Source organism: Cannabis sativa, chromosome 9, assembly GCF_029168945.1.
Source record: "Cannabis sativa cultivar Pink pepper isolate KNU-18-1 chromosome 9, ASM2916894v1, whole genome shotgun sequence".
NCBI lineage: Eukaryota > Viridiplantae > Streptophyta > Magnoliopsida > Rosales > Cannabaceae > Cannabis > Cannabis sativa.
The window spans coordinates 25,815,263-25,829,430 of NC_083609.1; the positions used below are offsets into that span (position 1 = coordinate 25,815,263).

The 14,168-nt window shown below is 34.7% G+C and overlaps 1 protein-coding gene and 2 non-coding genes across 5 annotated transcripts; 2 read left to right on the forward strand and 1 right to left on the reverse strand.

Moving 5' to 3' along the window:
- The first annotated feature begins 3,691 nt into the window (after positions 1-3,691).
- On the forward strand, positions 3,692-8,117 carry LOC115722541 (protein TRIGALACTOSYLDIACYLGLYCEROL 2, chloroplastic). 3 transcript variants are annotated; one of them, XM_030651778.2, is made up of 6 exons: positions 3,692-4,004; positions 4,252-4,907; positions 5,023-5,352; positions 5,908-6,023; positions 7,215-7,305; positions 7,399-8,117. In XM_030651778.2, exons 2-6 carry the CDS (start codon positions 4,392-4,394, stop codon positions 7,489-7,491), a joined length of 1,146 nt encoding a protein of 381 aa, XP_030507638.2. In that variant the 5' UTR covers positions 3,692-4,004; positions 4,252-4,391; the 3' UTR covers positions 7,492-8,117. The 3 variants fall into 3 exon arrangements, with proteins under 3 accessions (XP_030507638.2, XP_060961099.1, XP_030507639.2); XM_061105116.1 differs by lacking the exon at positions 7,399-8,117 and having other exon boundaries at positions 3,694-4,004; positions 5,908-6,055; XM_030651779.2 differs by lacking the exons at positions 7,215-7,305; positions 7,399-8,117 and having other exon boundaries at positions 3,694-4,004; positions 5,897-6,023.
- A 4,570-nt stretch (positions 8,118-12,687) lies between these two features.
- LOC115724271 (small nucleolar RNA R71) lies at positions 12,688-12,794 on the reverse strand. Its single transcript, XR_004013070.1, has one exon. It is a non-coding gene; the product is annotated as a small nucleolar RNA R71 (small nucleolar RNA).
- Positions 12,795-13,485: 691 nt separating this feature from the next.
- Positions 13,486-13,557, forward strand: TRNAD-GUC (transfer RNA aspartic acid (anticodon GUC)). Its single transcript has one exon. It is a non-coding gene; the product is annotated as a tRNA-Asp (tRNA).
- Positions 13,558-14,168: the final 611 nt, after the last annotated feature.

Consider the following 14,168-nt stretch of genomic DNA (forward strand, 5'->3'; position numbering starts at 1 on the left):
ATATTGCTTATCACCATAGATTATAGGAAAATAATATTTGAGCAACATAAACTTGCACCTCGGGTCTAAAATAATCACCATACACATAAGCTCGTGAATCTTTTCCCAATATTTTTAGAACTTAGACATCATTTGAATTGTCATATCCTTAATAAAAGGCACATTTGATGACATCCATGATTCAATATTTATCTTAATTTCACATATTTTTAGGAAAATAATATTGGCAGCAGGGTACTTTGTTCCAGAAATTAATTCTGTCACTTCATGAAACAACTCTAACTTATCACATAATTATTGAGCATTTTGCCAATCAATTTCCAAAGGGGCACACCTCAAATGCAGCTCACGTAGCCTTGGACGTTCAAATACTACTGCCTTGTACGATAAGCAATGCTAAGCTAAAAAAAATTGAATTCCACCTTGTTACACAATCAAGTGATATTTTTTTGGTGTATAATACTCTAACTTATCGAGCACTGTCCTCAAATTTTTCATATTTTTTGGTGTGCTCGACCAATAAGCAATATCGTCTCAAATTTTGTCAACACTATCACCAATAACAGATAAGCTATCCTTTATAACTAGATTTAAAATATGTGCACAACAACGCACATGTAGCAACTTTCCTTTCAAAATAAAACTATTAGGCTCAAATTGTCCTTTCAAAAACTCAATCATGGCATCATTTGCAGTATAGTTATCGAGAGTCATTGTACTGATCTTGTCTTTTATTTTCCATTCATTAAGACAAGATCTTAGTGTCTCAAGTAGTGCTGGAGCATCGTGAGGACACGAAAAATACTTAAAACTCAAGATCTAACTATGCAATTCCAAGAATCATCAATAAAATGAGCTGTTACAGCCACATATCCCCTCTTCTGATGATTCATAGTCCACATGTCACTGGTTATGGCTATTCTGCTCCTACTTTTTTTCCAAACTTTGCCTGCATTTTTCTTTCTCAATTATATACATTTTCATGATATCAGACCTAACCGTATTCCTTGACACTATTTGAAACATGGGACACAAAGTACTTTAATATTCTATAAACCCACTATGCTCAACCATGGACAAGGAATATTTATGCTTAGCGATCATTTGAGCCAATTTGATCCTTTCCAAATCAGGATTAAAATTGAAAGTAACTGAAGGGCTTGTAGTTGCACTAGAATTAGCAGCAAGTTGGGCCTTTCTTACTGGACACCTCTCTACGTGAGAATTTAAATGCCTAGTTCCCTTAGAACTTTCTCCCACCAGCTTACGCTCGCAGTAATTGCAAACTGCTTTAATTTTTCCATCAATATTTTATCGTGTAAAATGATCCCATGCACGAGAGGTTCTTTTTTTTTCCGTGTCCCTGTAGTCTGATTTTCATCTATTGCATTACTAATATATTGTTGATGGCACAAAATCAACATCATCCTCAAAATTAGAATTGATTTGACTAGACATTCTATGTTAGCCTACATTAACATCATATTCTGATATATATCAATTAATGCATGCAATTGCTTAGAAAATATGATAAACATATCTATTAAAAATCAGACAACATTTTCCCTATTTTATTAACCTAACCATCTGTCAATTTTAACTGCAAACAATCATATAGCACAAGTTTTCATCCTTATATCACCGCAGCACACAAATTTCACAAATCTTACTTCACTAAAATAGGCAAGTTATCAACCTTCCATTATCACCGCAACATACAAAGTCTCAAAACCTATTTCGCTATGGATAATATAGCAATTATAGAAGAATATACCTCTGAGGAATCGAGATTGAAATTCCCACTTAACTCAGATTCTTTTCAAACACTTGCAAAGTGCCAAAGCCTATAAATATTGAATTTCAAGTACCATTTTTCATGTCAGTTCATAACTGATATGATCTTAATGAACTCAACTGATTTTATCATAACAAGTACTTACCAAGAAATTGTAGGAAGGTTAATTAAGTTTGAGAAAGTTAGTCCCTTTTAGAAAGCCAAAGCCATGACTTATGATCCATGATTTATAGTTTTCTGTAATTGGAGTGAAAAAGCAAGACTGTAAATAAATACATAAAAAAATGATTAATGAAAGAATGTACCATAATCTATCTCTACTAGGGTGTCGTTTAATTATGATACTGGCTATATAGTAATGAACTAAAATATAACTTAGAAGATGATAGGATTTTAGGTGTTTGACCATCTTACACACCCTGACCCAAGATCATTAAAATTCATATTTATATATCTGTTCCATTTTCAGGTGGTCAGTTTTGGAAATATCTAAACACAATTTATTACATATCCATTTATAAATTCCTTGCAAATAGTGCATTTGTTTTTAAGCTGATCTGAGGTGTGTGATTTTATTTTATAGGTGTATCAAAGAGATGAAGGTTTCTATACTTTATTTTGGGGTATTTCATAATTTTCTGAATATTTAGACAGTTGGAACAAAAATAAGGTTCCTACGACTAAAAAATCCTACAAGGAACATGCATGGTAAAATATCAAAACACAACAAATGAAAAAATCCAGAAAGTCATTGTTATAGTTGTTACATGGGTAAGTAAGTCAGAGGATGTCGTCGTGTCTGTCAGCCCTCGTTAGAGTTGGGAGTCAGTCGTCATCGGAGATCGGAGTCAGCTGTCGTCAGAGAGAGAGAAAACGGGAGAGAACATAAAAGAGTCGAAGTTTCAAATCGAAGAAATCGGGAATGAATTTTTTAGTGATTTAGTTTTTTGTTTTTAATATCTGAAATCGGGTCGGGCCTGACCCGAAATAATGTGTCGGGTGGGGCCAGGCCTAGAGCCCAATAAAAACTCGAGATAATAGTGCCAAAGTCGCCCCGTCGGGCTGGGGGCCCAACTCGGCCCGCGAAAATGGCCCAAATTGCCATTCCTACCCACCCCCATTAACAACTTGATCAACAATAACTCGATAAAGAACATGATAAAGGGCACGATATCATGTGAAGAAATATAGAGACAAAATGAAGTGATAAGGGAGGATAGAAGGCTGAACAAAGGAAGACACAAAGGAAGGGACAAGAAGAGAATCGGGAAAACAAGGGAGATAGTAGGAAAGGATAAGGCAGGGTAGAGAGCACAGAAGCAAAAGTTTAGAGCAGAGAGAGGGGATAAGGAAGGGGGTAAAAAAAATGAAAAGGTTTGGGCATAAGAGAAAAATAGTAGATGACCATTTTTCTGTTCTATATAAACATATGGTGCAAATACTTACCAGATTCACTAATTGAAATTATGTGATTTGTTATAGCATCGATAATCAATTTTTGGGGTCTAAAATGATACAATAAGGTATTTAACCATGGTAAAGAAACATGGACAACATTTATGTTGCTTTTGATTAGGAGGATTAAAAACATACGAATATGAATGAAAATAGTTATTGGAATAAGAATAGGAATAGAATAGAATAAAATTTAAAATGCATAAAAAAATTATTCCATTTAAATAGTGAAAAAATCATTATATATTAAAATGATATTTTAATATTTTAAAATGCAACTAAATAAATAGAAAGAAATTATTATATCCAACCAAATGACACCTTTGACACCTTTGAGTTGATTTGGGCTGAAAATGAGGATGCTGACAAGATCTATTGATGGTTAGAGGGTATTTTTCTCCTACAAGAATTGGAAATAAATCATTTTATGTAAATTGTGATTTTCTTATAATATTCTTGCAAAAGTTGTCTTTACATTTTCATTGTCTAAAATAATGAGCATTGTCGCAAAGTAATGGCCTAAACTTGCAGAAGGCCCAATGCGGTCTGTATTGGCCCCATGACCTTTGCCTTTACTTTACCTTTCATTCCTCCCTCTTTCATTTTCTCTCTCCACTGTTCAGTGTGAAGTTGTGAACTCCATCTGAGTCGAAGGCTGACCTTGTTTCAGTATTATCATCAAATTGGTTATCTCTTCGCCTTGCATTTCTCACTTACAACCATAAAATTCTCGTCTTTCGTCGAAACCTTGCAGGTATACCTTGCTAAGACTTATTTTTTCCTTTTCTAACTCGTTGGATTGATTCTTAGCGTATAAGAGTTTTACTTCAACACCACAATTCTTTCCATTGTGACCATGGGTAGTGGAACTAGAAACCCTCGTCAATCGTTTCATTTTTATTTATGTTATTGTATAAGTTCACCTATAAAATCTTGCCATGCTGTAGAAATCAAGTTGTTATGTGTGTATATATATTGTTAATATTTATTTTGGTATTTAGGGTTTAATGATGAATTGGATTGCTTGATGCTCATACTGCTGCTGAAGCCTAATGCTAAACTTGTTTGGAAGGACATTTGAATCTGTGCAGCTGCCTGAGGATTATTTTTAATCTCTTGCTGATTTGGGTAGTTTAAGAAAATGGTTGGAAATCCAATGGCTCAGGCATCTACATGCCCTACTGTGTTATTTTCGTCGTTGGGATCCGTCTCATATCGCTCTTCAAATCATTTGCCTTACCTTCCGTTTAGATCCAAAAGAAAAATGACTCAGATTAGTGCTACTTCCTCTGAAACTGGACATGACCAAGTACCATCTTCCGAGAAAAAGAACCCGCTTGCAGCCGTATTGAATGTTCCACAGGCTATTTGGAAGCGGACTCTACGGCCACTAAGTGATTTTGGTTTCGGTCATAGGAGCATTTGGGAAGGTGGGGTGGGGTTGTTTTTGGTTTCTGGTGCTGTTATTCTTGCTCTCAGTATAGCTTGGTTGAGGGGTTTTCAAATGCGGTATAGATTCAGGAAGTACATGGCTGTGTTTGAATTTAGTCAAGCTTGTGGTATATCGAATGGAACACCTGTAAGGATTAGAGGGGTGACTGTTGGTAATGTTGTTGGAGTCAATCCTTCTTTGAGAAGTATTGAGGCGGTTGTTGAGGTGTGTTTTATATTAATCATGTTTTTTTTCCTATTATTTAAAGTCTAATTTTGTTTTGTGGTTCTTCTAAGTTGAAAATAAAGTAATAAAATTGTGATCAACATTGCTTTTGTAGGTTAAAGATGATAAGATAATCATACCTCGAAATTCACTGATTGAGGTAAACCAGTCAGGTCTACTTATGGAAACAATAATTGACATAACACCTCGAGATCCAATTCCAAATGCGTTAGTTGGACCTCTTGATCCAGACTGTGCCAAAGAAGGTCTAATTGTGTGTGATAAGGAAAAGGTGAAGGGGCAACAAGGAGTAAGTTTGGATGCTTTAGTAGGGATATTTACACGGCTTGGACGTGATGTGGAGGAAATTGGTATTGCCAACACTTATTCACTGGCTCAACGAGTTTCTTCTGTTATTGAAGAAGCAAGGCCTCTGCTTACAGAGGTGTGATGTGCTCTTCTGATGTTATTCTCTATAATTGTTATTTATCTGTTTCTTCTTGGTTGTGCATGTTCTTAAATGTAAATTGTTAGTGAGCACTTCATAATTAGTTTTAAAATGATAGAAAATGAGACAAATTTTGAAATGCTTGCCACCCCCCAACCCCCAACTTTTTTTTCTTTTCTTCATAGGTCTTTACGGAAACTACTGCAGTTTGAATGCCCTTCTCATGTTTAGTAATTAGCTACACTAACACACTTAAAGCATTTCCTTTTGCTCAATTTACTACACAAACTTTTAACATTAAACAAACGAATACTTCTTGTATGTGCAAACATGCTTGCCTTCATATTGTCTGTGTTTGTGAGAAGAAGTAATTGATTGCCTCATTAAATTTTATTATTTGTTGAAATGGAGAAGTGGAAGTAGTTATCAAGATGAACATTTAATCAAGTCGAATCTAGTTGGTGACAGAGGACTTTTTCTAGGCATTTCTGTTGTACCATTTGTGCACGCTCTCATGTACATATATTTGGCTTTGATGTAGTGATATTTCAGATCCAAGCCATGGCTGAAGATATTCAACCTTTACTAGCTGAGGTGCGAGATAGCGGTCTCCTTAAAGAAGTTGAAAGTTTAACCAAAAGCCTTACTGAAGCCTCTAATGATCTGAGGTGAACTATCCAAATCTAAGCTATATTACCTGGTACCTTGATCTTAACTTCAATGTTTTGTATTTTTCCTATTAGAATAGAATATCCTCTACTCTGGTGAGGTCTAACTTAGTGCATATTTCTTAGAAACTTATTATTGATTTTTGGTACTATTGTATATTCTTTCCATAGATCTTGATGGAAATCAAATTGCATATTTACTGTACTTTCATTTGTACTATTTGTACTCCAATCAGTTAACATATCTTTCTTTCTTTCTCTCTCTCTCTCTCTCTCCTTTTTATAAGAAAGATTTATATTATGCATCTTCTTTCTTAAGGATTCATTTTCTATTTAACTAAATATATTGGTTTGAACTTTATTTCAAGATTGCCGAGCTACTTTATTTTTCCTGAGCTACTTTACTTATTGATTTAGTGGAATCAAATCAAAGACGCATCACTGTTAGCTTTCCTTTGCCACTACACACAGTTTCAACCACTTTCTGCATTCTTAATTATCTGGTCAAGATTACTATCATTACTCTGCTCAATCTACTTTCTTGAGATACTGCTACATAGCTTTCTACTATACTAGTAACGTGCTAAGATAATGAATTTATGAACCTTATATCCTGAAATGCTTATCTCTAGCTTATGTCCTGAAATGTTTAGTTTAAGAACTGTATTATACGAGGGTTTTACTTTGTTCAGGGGTGACCTTGTCAATTGGACTGTCACCTTTTAAAACAGTGGGTTATGATTTAATTTGGCCATTCAAATCATACTATATAAAAATACTGTTTTAATAGATACATAAGGTGATTGGGATCTAGTGTTGTCATCCAAATCTAATTACGATGACTTAAGTTAGTATTACTCTGAACATATGTAATGTTTGGAAGGTGATTTGTGTGCAACATATTCCAAACTGTATATCATCAGTAAGGCTAATTTGAGTTATACCGTTAATATTTTTCTTTTGTGTCTTCTGTGTTTGATTTGCAATGATGTCAAAGGCTCAAAATACATTGAAAATAATCATGTTGAAGATTTTGTTACTAGGGGAAACAAAAGAAAGAAGCATAATAACTGTTTCCTGTCTTTTCATTTTGTTTGTGTTTTTTCCTCTTTACTACGAATTCTCACCAATTTGTACTTGTGTTAGATTATTCCAGCTGTTTCTGACTGTTTAGAGTTTTGTTCTGTTCAGAAAAGTGCAGTCATCCATTTTGACTCCTGAGAATACAGAGAAGATTCAGAAATCAGTACTATCTTTGGTTTTTACCTTGAAGAACATCGAGGTAAGATCCTAGTACACTATTATTAATTTTTGTACGTGCCTCTGCCATATTGATGTATATTTGCACTTATTTTTCGTAATTCTATCTATGCAGAGTATAAGCTCTGATATCCTTGGTTTCACTGGTGATGAGGCTACAAGACGAAATTTGAAATTACTTATCAAATCCCTCAGCAGGTTAATATGAAAGTATTCTGGAGAAACTAATCGATGTTAGCTAGAACTAGCAATATCGGTTGTGAAATTTAAAATGGTTTCCAGGTCCAATAATGTAGTAGAGATGAAGAGAAGCATCACCAAACTGGGTCTGGCTCCTTCAATTTTAAGCCCTTCCCTTTAATTGTGCTTGCACTGGAAATCTTTGAGTATAGTCCTCATTTTTCATTAATCTATTTGGTTACCTCGAGTTCCCTTGATGTTCTGTTAACCCATTTAAACACAGTTGCTTATAACCCATTATGACAGGCCTCGTCTTCCCAAAACCATTTTCCAAGTTACAAATATTCTTTCTGATTACATATCTTTGGGTGTCTTTCCGTTGCTGTGGAATCCGTTTCTATCTAAATGTCTTTTTCTTCTATGTTCTCTAAGACAAGCTACATCTTTTTATTCTTCTTTAAGGTTTCTTGTCTCATTTACATGTTTGCTTCTTTTCCTTGTAAAAAGGTGGTTGATACTAGTTAATCTCTCTACTTCACCTTAGACTAGCTTGATTGAGGTTCAATACTCTATGGTCTTTTTCTTAGGCAGGACTTGTAATTTGAGAGGATTTGTTTTTGGGATCCAACCTATCTTTCAAACTTCTGCTCTGCATGCTTAACTCTTACTTGAATAGGGTCCCACAGTAGAACATTCTCAATGAATGTGCTTTTACTGTCAAAATAATTATACTTTGCCCATCAACTACTTTCATAATCAGTAGCATGTGCTATTTTGTTTTATAATAACGAAGGTATGAAAGTAAACTTCGGTAGTTTCATTTTACAAAATTACCGCTAGAAACCAGTTTTATTTGTTGAAATTAACCAGTTTTATCGCTAGAAACCTAGCAAGCACTAGTTTACAGCTTTCAACACCCCTTTTTCGTCATTATAGGCTTGATGACACATTAAATTAGCCTAGAACAATTTATTTTTTTTTCCGCAAAGTCAACACATAATTTAGATTTGAGTAATGATATGTTGATGCTATCAAAGTTAATTTTTTTGTCTCATTATACCATCTCTAATGGAGTGGTATAATAATAGTGTATTGTTATTTCTTAGAAGATTTTTTAATGAAAAAAATTATCTTCATTAATCATTAAAGTAACAAATTAGTTGGAGTAGACTCTAATTTGAAACGACAACCAGGATAAATAATAGAGACCCTAACAAAACTATGAGTCATCTTATTAGTTGATCGTTTGATGAAAATAATTGTGACATTAAACAAATCACAAAATAAAGCTTTACAATCTTGAATAACACAGCCAAATAGAGAAAGCATAAGAATGGAGCTGCGTAAGACAATCAGTCTTTACTCTATCGCTCGTCTAACATTTTTCTTTAATTCAACTAAGGGCCTCTTTAACTCCTAGTGCTTAGAAGACCCTTGTCATCTCTGGCTACTAGACTAATCCCAAAGCCACGACCTCCCTCAAAAATTGCTACATCCACATTGACCTTAATTCTATCACCAAAAGGTGAAGTCCAATGCTTTGCCCCATTACCTGCCCGTAAACTAGACCATGACGACTCATCATCAGAGTTTTGAGCATTTCTCCGTTGATTAAGGTAACCTTTAGCACATGCAACAACATTTTCGACAATAAAACTCTTCCCTTGCCTAACTAGATTATTTCTTGCCCCCAAATAGCCCAACATATAGTAGCAATCAAATATTTTTGCTCATTACCAACATTCTTGGTAAAACCAAGGTGCCGATGCCTAATCTGTTCCACACCAAAAGCACCTTTTGACAAGTGACTAGGCTGTGAATAACAGACTCATATTCCATATTGTAAAGAGGACAAAGAGATGTCACCTCCACATGTTTAGTGCGAAGTTGGATCATTGTTGGAAGACAAGTCGTGCTAGCACGCCAAAGCAAGTTCTTAACTTTTATAAGGACTTTCAATCTCCAAAATTTCTTCCAAAAAACTGAGTTATTCGAATCCTCCCATCTTCCTTAATGTTGTTAGAGAAAATTGTAAGCACTTTTAACCGTGTAAATGTCGAAAGTTTTTTTTGTCCAACACAGATGATCAAACATTAAGCGGTATACTCAAAATCAAACATCCGTCTCTTTCCTCAAATAAATCATTTAGGATGTCCACAGCCCAGCCTCCACCAATCACTCTCAACAGATTACTTACCCTCGCATGAGACAAACTAGGGTGATCGCACGAAACAAAAGGATTATTATTGTTTGGCAGCCAAGGTTCAAACAAAACTCCAATGGGACTTCCATCACCCACACACCAACGAACACCAGCTTTCACAAGTTGTTGAGATTCCCAAATTCTTCTCCAGATGAAACCTAGATTATTACCAAGGGAAGCATTTGAAAAAGAACTATTTGGATAATATCTTGCTTGGAAAATTCAGCCAACTAGTGTGTTTTTACAAGTCAAGAGTCTCTAGCCTTGTTTACCCAAAAGAGCTAAATTAAAATCTCGGAGATTGTAAATACCCATACCTCCACCACTTTTATGATGACTCAGCCTATCCCAAGACATCCATTGAATGCCTTTATTTGATTTGCTTGAAGATTGCCGCCAAAAAACAAGTCATCATTTTCTCAATATCAAGAGTGATTTCCAAGGGAAGGAGAAACATGCTCATGGCATAGCTTGGAAGAGATTGGTATATAGACTTGATAAGAACTTCATTGCCTGCTCTTGACAAAAAAATTCCTCCCCAACCTTGGAGTCTTTTCTGTACCCGGTCCTTAAGATAACCCAACAAAGTTGATTTGTTTTTCCCAATTGTACTAGGAAGTCCTAGATAAAAACTACCCGCATCCGCTGGTCTCATATTTAGCAAATGACAAATGTGATTTTGAGTAGCATCATCTGTGTTAGAATCGAAGAAAATTGATGACTTAGCGTAATTAACTTTCTGGCCAGAAGCACTCTCAAATTTGGAGAGTAGTTCTTGGATTCTCCTTACCTCGCCATCAATAGCCTTGCAATAATGGTAGATGTCGTCTGAAAAAGCATGTGTGACACTCTTAGGGCACCATTAGCAACCTTACTGATAACTCTTGCGTACAGAGTTATTTGATATCATTTTAAGTTTATTTTTTATGTAATTTGTGTTTTATTTCAGTTATTTTATCTTTTAATTGGTGAAATTTTTAGTGTTTGATGCTTATATATGTATTTTGAAGCTGTTAGTAAGAAATTAACAACTTTTTGTTTATAAAATGGCAAGAAAAGAGCACGTTAATCAAGTTGTTAATTTTGTTAAAATTCTGTGAACTTTTTGCTGCAGCAAATGTAGCAGTAGCTGATTGTTAAAGTACATGAACAAAAGATGAGGTGGCTCTTCATTAAATGAGGTGGCAATTTTGGAAATGACATGGCGTTCTAGGAGTGGTGGCTGGAGCAAATACTTAGAGAGACTAGATCCATGCCATGTGTAGGGTTTATTTTGGGTAAAGGGTACAAAATCTAAAGACCTTCTTTTGTACAAGACCGCCTCCATTAGAAAAAAATAGGAGGAGAACAATTTCTGCCATAGAACCTCTATTCGTACAGAGCAAGAAAGAGAGAAAAAGGAAGAAAAGGGAAGAGAAAAGAGGAGAAGGACAAGAAGATTTCATCATCTATCTTTGGGAAACCTTTCTTCCATTATTGTTTGTTATTTCTTTCGTTTTTCTTTTCTCCTCTCTAACTCTAGGATTCAAACTCCATGGCTGAATTTTACATCGTAATGGTGGCTTATAAGTTAGCTATGAGCTAAACTTTTTATGGTTTGAATTGTTGAAGAACCTTATGTTTTAGTTTAGTAATTTTCTTATTCAAATATTTAGTAAAAATTCTCATATTCATTCAAGTGTGCTTTATGTTAATTTCTTGTTATTGATTGGCCACCAATAGCTTGATGTTGAGTTATATTTAATTCTGGAAAGGTTAAATGTAATGGACTTAACTTGGATAACACAAGTTCTTAATCTTGTAAGATTAGATTAGAGATAACATAGGAATATGTTATGTCCTTATGTAACATTTGAGAACTATGCTTTGAAATTGTATTCTTGAGCTTGATTGGCATAAGAATATGTTTGATTAGGTTCAAAGATTGATAGCATAAAATTTGGAAGAGTCTTATGCACTTTAATGGAGTTCTTGTTAACCTGGGATTTTTGCTAAGGTTTTGCTAACGTTTTGCTGCAGCAAATCGCACAATTTCTGCTAAACATAAGGGTATTCAGTAGTTCAGGCCTTTCACATTTTAATAGTTTCTAGTTCATTTTTATTTTCATTGTGCAACCATTTTTCAGTTAATTTACTTTCTTTCTAGTTTATTTAGCTAAAGCATTAATCAGTCCAATTTGGTTTTTGGGCATTTTGCTTGGTAATTAGCTTTTGCAATAGAAATTTTATTTCTACAGTCCTTATGGAGACGATACTCGTTACTTATCATTGTATTACTTATTTGTGACTACGTGCATTTGCGTATATAAATTTAGCACAATAAGTTTTGGCACCGCTGCCAGGGACTGTAAATATATTTTGTTGTAAAAGTCAATTAGCTTGCAATTTAGTCTATTATTTTGTACTCATTTTTGATAACTCTTGTGCATTGACTGGTGAATCTTTTATATGAACGAGTACCGAGAATTTATCTATCCTGATCTATTTCCTATTAATCCTGAAATTGAGTGCACATTCAGAGAAAGAAGAAAAGCACAACTTAGGGCACAAGGGGAAATAGAAATGATGGATAACCAAGGAGATGGACAACGAGCTCAAAGGGAAATGGCCCCTAATAATGGTCAAAATGCAGTGATCATGGCGGATGATAGAGATCAAGTCATCTGACAGTACGCAACACCTTTTTTCAATGAGCTCAATCCCGGCATTGTGAGACCAGAAATTCAGGCTCCACAGTTTGAATTGAAGTCAGTTATGTTCTAGATTCTTCAAACTGTGGGACAGTTTAGTGGCTCACCCACCGAAGATCCTCACCTTCATCTTCGTCTATTCATGGAAGTGAGTGATTCTTTCAAATTGCCCGAAGTTACAGAGGATGCCTTGAGGTTAAAGTTGTTCCCCTATTCTTTGAGAGATCAAGCCCAAGCTTGGTTGAACTCCTTGCCTTCTGCGTCAGTTACAACTTGGCAAGAATTGGCGGAGCAATTTTTGATGAAGTATTTTCCTCCCACTAAGAATGGCAAGCTCCAGAAGGAAATAACTTCCTTTCAACAATCTGAAGATGAGTCTTTGTATGAGGCATGGGAGAGGTTCAAGGAATTATTGCAGAAATATCCTCACCATGGCATTCCTCATTGCATCCAAATGGAAACATTTTATAACAGTCTCAATGCTCATACTCAAATGGTGGTTGATGCTTCGACAAATGATGCTTTACTTGCTAAGTCCTATAATGAGGCCTATGATATTATTGAGAGAATTGCCAACAACAATTAGTAGTGGCCCATTACTAGAGTACCTTTGGGGAAGAAAGTTTCTGGTGTTATTGAAGTTGACGCCATTACTGTGTTATCTGCCCAAGTAGCTTCTATGTAAAATATGCTTAAAACTATGAGCATGGATCAACAAATGGGTCAACAAAGTGTTTCCTCACCTATTGGTCAACTTGAGGAGGTTTCTTGTGTTTTGTGTAGTGAGGCTCATATCTTTGAAAATTTCCCATTCAATCATGCATCTGTGTTTTACATGGGAAGTTATAATGCGTACAATCATGCATCTGTGTTTTTTGTAGTGAGGCTCATATCTTTGATAAAAGGCATTTCACACACACACTTGGAATAATCAAAATTGGAATGAAACTTATTCTTGAATTTTTCACAATCATTGGACAATCTTTATTTTTTTTTTTCTCTAAGCTATGTTCATTAATCAATCTTTAAGAAAAATTTGAAGATCACCAACTTTAGTGTCATATTGTCTCTTGCTTTATTTTGTTTATTTTTCTTTTTGCTTGAGGACAAGCAAAGTTTTAAGTTTGGGGTCGTTGTAGTATAGTGGTAAGTATTCCCGCCTGTCACGCGGGTGACCTGGGTTCGATCCCCGGCAACGGCGCCAAAAACTTGTTGTGAAAAATTGTGTACGCAAGTATACGCAATCGTTAACAAGTAATAAAGTGATAAATCGAGTATCGTCTCCACAGGGATTGAAAATTGGAAATTGATTTATAAAACTAATTACTCACAAATTGGTTTCAACAAAAGAATAAAATAAAATAAAGTGATGAGAATATGTAAAAAAAAAATTAATAAACACAAACTATGAAGAAAACAAGCTAGAACTATTAAATTGGCCTAAAAAATGCAAAGTTGATATAATGGTGCAAATGAATATTGTTGCAAATTGATGGTGTCAACTAGGAATTTAAAATGTCATAATCCTTTTTCCAAAGTATTTATGGTTTGATTCTCTAATTAATTAACATATTCCTATGCCCAATTAATTTTAAGAATATCAATTTAAGCACAATTCCTTCAAGTCATACATGGTAAATAACATATTTCTATGCCATTTACAAATCACATTTTTCCAAAGTGATATTCATGCATCATTCAAGCAATTCCACTAACCCTATTTTTTTTCCAAAATAAAGATTAGCTAGTACCTACTAATGGTGATCAAGCAAAAGTAAGCAATTGCACAGTAAACACACTTGAATGAACAAA

Excerpts from the sequence above, each read along its gene's own strand:
- LOC115722541 (XM_030651778.2), top strand. The coding sequence starts at position 4,392 with ATGGTTGGAAATCCAATGGCTCAGGCATCTACATGCCCTACTGTGTTA. Across the intron at positions 4,908-5,022 it reads GTATTGAGGCGGTTGTTGAG|GTTAAAGATGATAAGATAAT; the intron begins GTGTGTTTTATA and ends TTGCTTTTGTAG. Across the intron at positions 7,306-7,398 it reads TTACCTTGAAGAACATCGAG|AGTATAAGCTCTGATATCCT; the intron begins GTAAGATCCTAG and ends CTATCTATGCAG.